Here is a 7,259-nt window from a genome sequence, read left to right as displayed (position 1 = left end):
AAAAGTTAAATTTTCAGACGTATGTGGTATGAAGGAAAATATTTCTTACTTATTTTTAAGTATTTATAATTACGTAAATAGAAATCACTGTTATACCTACTTCAGCCAGAGAATTAGTCATTTTCATGAAAATTTAAGGACCATATATAATTTAATTCCTAAAGAAAATGGTTCGGACACATTTTAGCCAAATAAATATAGAATATAATATTTTCGTCCACACTACACTGTAATTTTTACATTTTGTTTTGTAATTACAGATAGGCGAAGGGAGGAAAGCCGTGGTATCTATAAATCAAAGATATGATGAAATATTTAAGGATTTGGACAACAATACATGCATCAAATCTACGATCATATTCAAAGTAAATATGGGGCTACGGAAATCAAATGAAGATGCTTATACGCCAATGCTGATCTCCATTGGTCCTTATCACAAGAAAAAGCCTCAACTTGGCTCCATGGAAAAGTACAAATTGTTGTACCTACAAAGGTATCTCCGGAGGACACATGAGCTTAATGTGGAAAGTTGCATCAGTAAATTGGAGAAAATAAAAAATGCTTCAGTAAAGTGTTATAACGACAACCTTGCCACTGATATTGTTGAAAAATTTTCAGAAATGTTGTTGCTTGATGGTTGTTTTGTGGTTGAATTTATTCGAGAGGACTATAAAAAAGAGGCAAAAGAAGACGACATCATCAAATTGAAATGGATGAAGAATCAAGTATGTAGAGACATGTTGTTACTAGAAAATCAACTCCCTTTCTTTGTGCTTGTCATACTTTATAGCATGACAGTACATCCTAATGAAGAGAACTTCTTGTATATGGTGAGAGAGACCTTACTTGATACTTTTCCAAAGGCGAAATTTATACCCAAATCAGAAATTCAAGTTATAACAGAACCATTCGACCATTTACTTGATGTGGTACACATGCTTTGTCGCCCATCAGCTAAGAAAGGTGAACAAAACATGAATGATAGCACGCAAAACCAGTGTTGCAAGATAAGTTTTTGTGGCAACAGGTTGCAATTATCAAAAGAAATCCCTGAATCTCTTGATTTTTGGCAATGCTATCATATTCCAACTGCAAAGGAGCTTTTTGACTCTGGGGTTAGCTTCTTAAAAATAGGATCTGTGGAAGAAAAGGAGGAGGATAAAACATCATTATTCGATATCACGTTTGAGAAGGGATTAATGAAAATCCCATGTTTTGCGATTGAGGATACTATGGAAACCTTCATGAGAAATATGATAGCTTTTGAGCAACATACTTCTAAAGTATATCCATTTTTCTCGAATTATGCGCATTTAATGACTCAACTTATTGGCTCACATAGAGATGTGAATTTTCTTCGCCAAAACAAAATCATCCTTTAAGGACATAGGAGATGACAAACAAGTGGCCGACATCTTCAAGAAACTTTCAAATGGGGTGGCAATGATAAACTTTTATTACAACGAAGAATGCAGCAAATTGATTCAACATTGTGAGAAGCCATGGAGTCAAATGAAGGCAAGTTTGAAGCATAACTATTTTCAGAGTCCTTGGGCAGGAGCTTCAACTGTGGCAGCTATTACACTTCTTGTGCTCACAGTTATACAGACTGTTTTAGCTTTTACCGGTTATGTTAATAAGTAATCTTTGTTGTAGCTATGTAACACAACTGTTGACTCATCGAGTGATTCCTCATTATGCAATTATTTGTGTTGATGAGCTTAATAGTGTGTCTCACCTCCATTATGGGGTAGGACTAAAGCTAAGTTCATATTTATAAAATTAGCTTATTTAATCCATATTTTATTGAGGTAATTTTTTTTTTTTGCATTAATAGTATTATTGAGGTAAACTTGCTTGTGATTTGAGGCAAATTTTAAATCTTTAGTTTGCTCTCAAAGTATGTAATAAGATACATTTCGCGAATAAAAAAGGCCTATGCATATAAGGGAGTAGAGCATTTTTCTCATTATTGTTCCAATGTTCAGATAGAGCCCTACTAAGGGGAGTCTAGAATCGACTAGTTGAAGAGGGAGATTTCCTTGAGTTTCAATTGGTGCTAAGTTATTTTCCAATGGCGGGGGGTGGGGGGTGTCTCCCTTTTGTTGGGAACTTAACATAATATTTTAAAGGAAAAATGCACAAATATGCTATCGAACTTTGAAAAAGACTCATTTATTTCATTTGTTTATAGTTGGCTAGCCTTTATGTCTAGATCTATTTGTGCCATTATTTTTTAACGATTAGGATTTTTTCCACATGCGTCTTTTATTAGAGGTCCACATCACCAAAACAGCTAGTCAAAAAAAGTTCAAATATGTCATCGAACATTGAGAAAAAATTCATCCATGCCATCTATTAATAGTTGAGCTCAACCATGCCATTGTTGTAACAGAAATGACCCGTTCGTGCTATTTTTTAATGGTCGAATTTGATGGTTTTGCAAAAATCTTTTTTTCTATGTGACCTCTTGTCAGAGGTCTACGAGCCAATATTAAAACTGATCTAATTTAATTAAATTTGAAATTAAACCTGACTCATTAACACCATATTCGACCCACCCTAACCCGTTTCCTTTTTATTTCTTCCCAGACCCTTAAAATGAAAGAAACTTCCGATCTAAGAATTTGGAGGAGAAATAAAAGGGAAACGGGTTAGAGTGGGTCATGTATGATGTTAATGTATAATTCTCAAGTAAATGAATAAGAGAAATCAAAGATTATATTAATGAATAAAAATGTCAAGTACATGCTCCTTATATAGGAGTTGTTACAGAGTTTTTAGAGCCCTAGGCTAGCTACACTTGGAGTTATACTACAATATAAATACAATTACAAGAGAAGAGGTTGACTACTACTACTACTATAACTCTTTAACAAAACACAGTAGCCTAGTCGCACTCAGCTAACACAATAGCCTAGTCCTAGTGCGATTTTAAGTACTCTTTAACCGTTAAAGTTGATTGTACCAGGTTGTTCAACATGTTCCTTATCTTCAACTCTTCCTCTCAAGCTAGTGACTGGAGGAACAGTTACTCCTAACTTGCTTCTATAACCAACAAAGACTTGCTTTGTCAATGCTTTTGTATGAATGCTTGTTGCAGATATCTCAGTCTCTTTTGATGATTAAGGAATTCCATACACCAGAAATCAAAATCATCCTCTGTAATTACTTGTATATACTTTTGTGATGGCTTTTTCCTATNTTTAATTATAAACTAATTAATTCAATTACAAAACTAATTAACTCGAAATTATAGCTATAACTTAAAGCAAATTAATAAAGTATTTAACTAAAATGTAAAATCTTTTTTGTGATAATTTTCAAATATTCATAAAATAGCGTGATTGCAAAATACACATACTTATTATTAAAAAGTGATAAAATTACTTTAAAAAAATAACTTGAAAGTATTTTGAATTTCATAAAACTTATTAACTCAAAACTATAACCATCCCTAATATTTAAAATATAATTATTATTTTTGACGATTTTTGAATAATCATAAAATATACTAATCATATACATAATTATGTAAAACATATACATCATCTAAAATTTATGAAAAAGTGACAAACTATTTAAAAATCTTGCAAACTATATTAGTGTTATTATTATTATTATTATTATTATTATTTTAGAAATTTTATAAAACTAATAATTTTAAATCGTTTGAAATTGAAGAAGCTCGATGATTAATTTATGTTGTGGAGGGTCAAAATTGGGTGTCAACAATCCTGAGCTGGAAGTTATGACTGCTCAAAGTTGGCCAAAAATTCACTTTTTCCCACACTTAGCCAAATTTCCAGATTTTCAAAATTCTTTCCAAAAATGAAAATTTCCAATTCTAAGCCTCTTCAAAGCTATTTCAAATTGCCGGATGTTACAATATGGACATATTGTTTTACCTACTTCAGCCAGAGAATTAGTCATTTTCATGAAAATTTAAGACATTTTAACCAAATAAACATAGAAAATAATATTTTCCTCCACACTAAACACACTGCAATTTTTACATTTTGTTTTTTCTGATCATTGTTATGATTCTTTTCCTGTAATTACTATGATTCTTTTCTGTAATTACAGATAGGCGAAGGGAGGAAAGCAGTGGTATCTATAAAACAAAGATATGATGAAATATTTAAGGATTTGGACAACAATACATGCATCAAATCTGCGATCATATTCAATGTAAATGTGGGGCTACGGAAATCAAATGAAAATGCTTATATGCCAATGCTGATCTCCATTGGTCCTTGCCACAATAAAAAATCTCAACTTGACTCCATGAAAAAGTACAAATTGTTGTATCTACGATGGTATATCTCTGGAGGAGAAATGGGCTTAATGTGGAAAGTTGCATCAGTGAATTGGAGAAAATAAAAAATACAGCACTAAAGTGCTATAACAACGACCTTGACACTGATATTGTTGAAAAAATTTCAGAAATGTTGTTGCTTGATGGTTGTTTTGTGGTTGAATTTATTCAAGAGTACTATGAAGTAGAGGAAAAAGAAGACGACATCATCAAATTGGCATGGATGAGGAATCAGGTACGTAGAGACATGTTGTTACTAGAAAACCAACTCCCTTTCTTTGTGCTTATCAGACTTTATTACATGACACTACGTCTTAATGAAGAGAACTTCTTATATATGGTGAGAAACACCTTACTTGATATTTTTTCAAAGGTGAAAGTTATATCCAAATCAGAAATTCAAGGTATATCAGAAGGATTCGACCATTTACTTGATGTGGCACACATGCTTTGTCGCCCATCAGGTAAGAAAGTTGAACAAAACATGAATGCTAGCACAAAAAACCAGTGTTGCAAGATAAGTTTTTGTGGCAACAGTTTACAATTATCAAACGAAATCCCACCTCATCTTAAATTTTGGCAATGCTATCATATTCCAACTGCAACAGAGCTTTTTGACGCTGGAGTTAGCTTCTTAAAAACAGGATCTGTGGGAGAAAATAACGAGGATAAAACATCATTATTCGATATCACGTTTGAGAACGGATTAATGAAAATCCCGTGTTTCGCGATTGATGATACTATGGAAACCTTCATGAGAAATATGATAGCTTTTGAGCAACATACTTCAAAAGAACTATATCCTTATTTCTCGAATTATACGCATTTAATGGCTCAACTTATTGGCTCACATAGAGATGTGAATTTTCTTCGCCAAAACAAAATCATCCTTAAGGACATAGGAGATGACAAACAAGTGGCCAGCATCTTCAAGAAACTTTCAGATGGGGTGGCAATCACAGACTTTTATTACATAAAAGAATGCAGTAAATTGATTCAACATTGTGAAAAGCCATGGAATCAAATGAAGGCAAGTTTGAGGCACAACTATTTTCAGAGTCCTTGGGCAGGGACTTCAACTGTGGCAGCTATTACACTTCTTGTGCTCACAGTTATACAAACTGTTCTGGCTTTTACCGGTTATGTTAATAAGTAATCTTTGCTGTTGCTTTGTAACACAGTTGTTGACTCATCGAGTACTGATTCCTCATTAAGCAATTATTTGTGTGTTGATGAGCTTAATATTGTGTCTCACCTCCATTATGGGGTAGGANTTTTTTTTTGCATTAATAGTATATTTGGAGGTAAACTTGCTTGTGATTTGAGGCAAGTTTTAAATCTTTAGTTTGTTCTCAAAGTATGTAATAAGATACATTTTGCGAATATTTAAATCTTTAGTTTGTTCTCAAAGTATGTAATAAGATACATTTTGCGAATAAAAAAAGGCCTATGCATATAAGGGAGTAGAGTATTTTTCTCATTATTGTTCCAATGTTCAGATAGTGCCCTACTAGGGGGAGTCTAGAATCGACTAGCTGAAGATGGAAATTTCCTTGAGTTTCAATTGGTGCTAAGTTATTTTCCAATGGGGGGTGTCTCCCTTTTGTTGGGAACTTGACATAATATTTTAAAGGAAAAAAGCTCAAATATGCTGTCGAACTTTGAGAAAAGACTCATTTATGTCATCTGTTTATAGTTGGCTAAATCATGGCACTGCCTTTATGTCTAGATCCATTTGTGCCATTATTTTTTAATGACTAGGATTTTTTCCACATGCGTCTTTTATTAGAGGTCCACATCACCAAAACAACTAGTCAAAAAAAGTTCAAATATGTCATCGAATATTGAGAAAAAATTAATCCATGCCATTTATTAATAGTTGAGCTCAACCATGCCATTGTCGTAACATAAATGACCCATTCGTACTATTTTTTAATGGTCGAATTTGATGGTTTTGCAAAATCTTTTTTTCCATGTGACCTCTTGTCAAAGGTTCACGTGCCAAAATTAAAACTGATCTAATTTAATTAAATTTGAAATTAAACCGGACTCATTAACACCATATTCGAGCCACCCTAACCTGTTTCCTTTTTATTTCTTCCCATACCCTTAGATCGATCAATTGGCAAGAAACTGAATATGAATCAATCATTATACATTGTAGAAGAAAAAATTGAAAGATTAGGGCTTGTAAATATACTGAATTTTTGAAGCTTTTGCCGAGGAGTCAAACATTAAAATGGAAGAAATTTCCGATCTAAGAATTTGAAGGAGAAATAGAAGAGAAACGGGTTAGGGTGGGTCATGTATGATGTTAATGTAAGATTCTCAAGTAAATGAATAACAGAAATCAAAGATTGTATTAATGAATAAAACTATCGAGTACATGCTCCTTATATAGGAGTTGTTACAGAGTTTTTAGAGCCCTAAGCAAGCTACACTTGGAGTTATACTACAATATAAATACAATTACAAGAGTAGAGGTTGACTACTACTACTACGACGACTATAACTCTTTAACAAAACACAATAGCCTAGTCGCACTCAGCTAACACAATAGCCNCTTATAAAATATGGCCATAAAGGCAATTCGAATCTCAAAGTAGGATATTTGCATATAGACATAGATAAGAGACTCAAAACTAGCTGACTGACTGTCTGTCTATGAAGCCTCTAAAAATACTGAGATGGATGTTGGGATTGACCCTGCAACATCCTAATAAAACCAAAAACTAAGAACACAAATAATTGGGTCCTCCGGAATGCAAGGAGGCTCACCACTGACTCTGGAGTGCTCAGCTGGATCAACGACGTGCAGGATGCTGATCTGGGGTACCTAAATCTGCATCATCAAACGATGCAGGCCAACTGGCATCAGTACATGGAATGTACGAGTATGCAAGAGGGAAAACTAAGCAACAAAGGCTAGAAGGAAAATCTG

The 7,259-nt window shown here is 33.4% G+C and overlaps 2 protein-coding genes across 2 annotated transcripts; both read left to right on the top strand.

Moving 5' to 3' along the window:
• The first annotated feature begins 371 nt into the window (after positions 1-371).
• Positions 372-4,133, top strand: LOC125851940 (UPF0481 protein At3g47200-like). The gene is made up of 5 exons (XM_049531683.1): positions 372-1,283; positions 1,384-1,627; positions 2,972-3,030; positions 3,104-3,164; positions 4,087-4,133. Exons 1-5 carry the CDS (start codon positions 372-374, stop codon positions 4,131-4,133), a joined length of 1,323 nt encoding a protein of 440 aa, XP_049387640.1.
• A 183-nt stretch (positions 4,134-4,316) lies between these two features.
• On the top strand, positions 4,317-5,485 carry LOC125851937 (UPF0481 protein At3g47200-like). Its single transcript, XM_049531680.1, has one exon. The coding sequence runs from the start codon at positions 4,317-4,319 to the stop codon at positions 5,472-5,474; it is 1,158 nt and encodes a 385-aa protein (XP_049387637.1). The 3' UTR covers positions 5,475-5,485.
• The last annotated feature ends 1,774 nt before the right edge of the window (positions 5,486-7,259 follow it).

The sequence above is a fragment of the Solanum stenotomum genome, unplaced genomic scaffold (assembly GCF_019186545.1).
Source record: "Solanum stenotomum isolate F172 unplaced genomic scaffold, ASM1918654v1 scaffold30784, whole genome shotgun sequence".
In the NCBI taxonomy this organism is placed as follows: domain Eukaryota; kingdom Viridiplantae; phylum Streptophyta; class Magnoliopsida; order Solanales; family Solanaceae; genus Solanum; species Solanum stenotomum.
This window is presented reverse-complemented; position numbering and strand designations above follow the sequence as displayed.

Excerpts from the sequence above, each read along its gene's own strand:
- LOC125851940 (XM_049531683.1), top strand. The coding sequence starts at position 372 with ATGGGGCTACGGAAATCAAATGAAGATGCTTATACGCCAATGCTGATC. Across the intron at positions 1,284-1,383 it reads TTGAGCAACATACTTCTAAA|GACATAGGAGATGACAAACA; the intron begins GTATATCCATTT and ends TCATCCTTTAAG. Across the intron at positions 1,628-2,971 it reads GACTGTTTTAGCTTTTACCG|GTTGTTCAACATGTTCCTTA; the intron begins GTTATGTTAATA and ends TGATTGTACCAG.
- LOC125851937 (XM_049531680.1), top strand. The coding sequence starts at position 4,317 with ATGGTATATCTCTGGAGGAGAAATGGGCTTAATGTGGAAAGTTGCATC.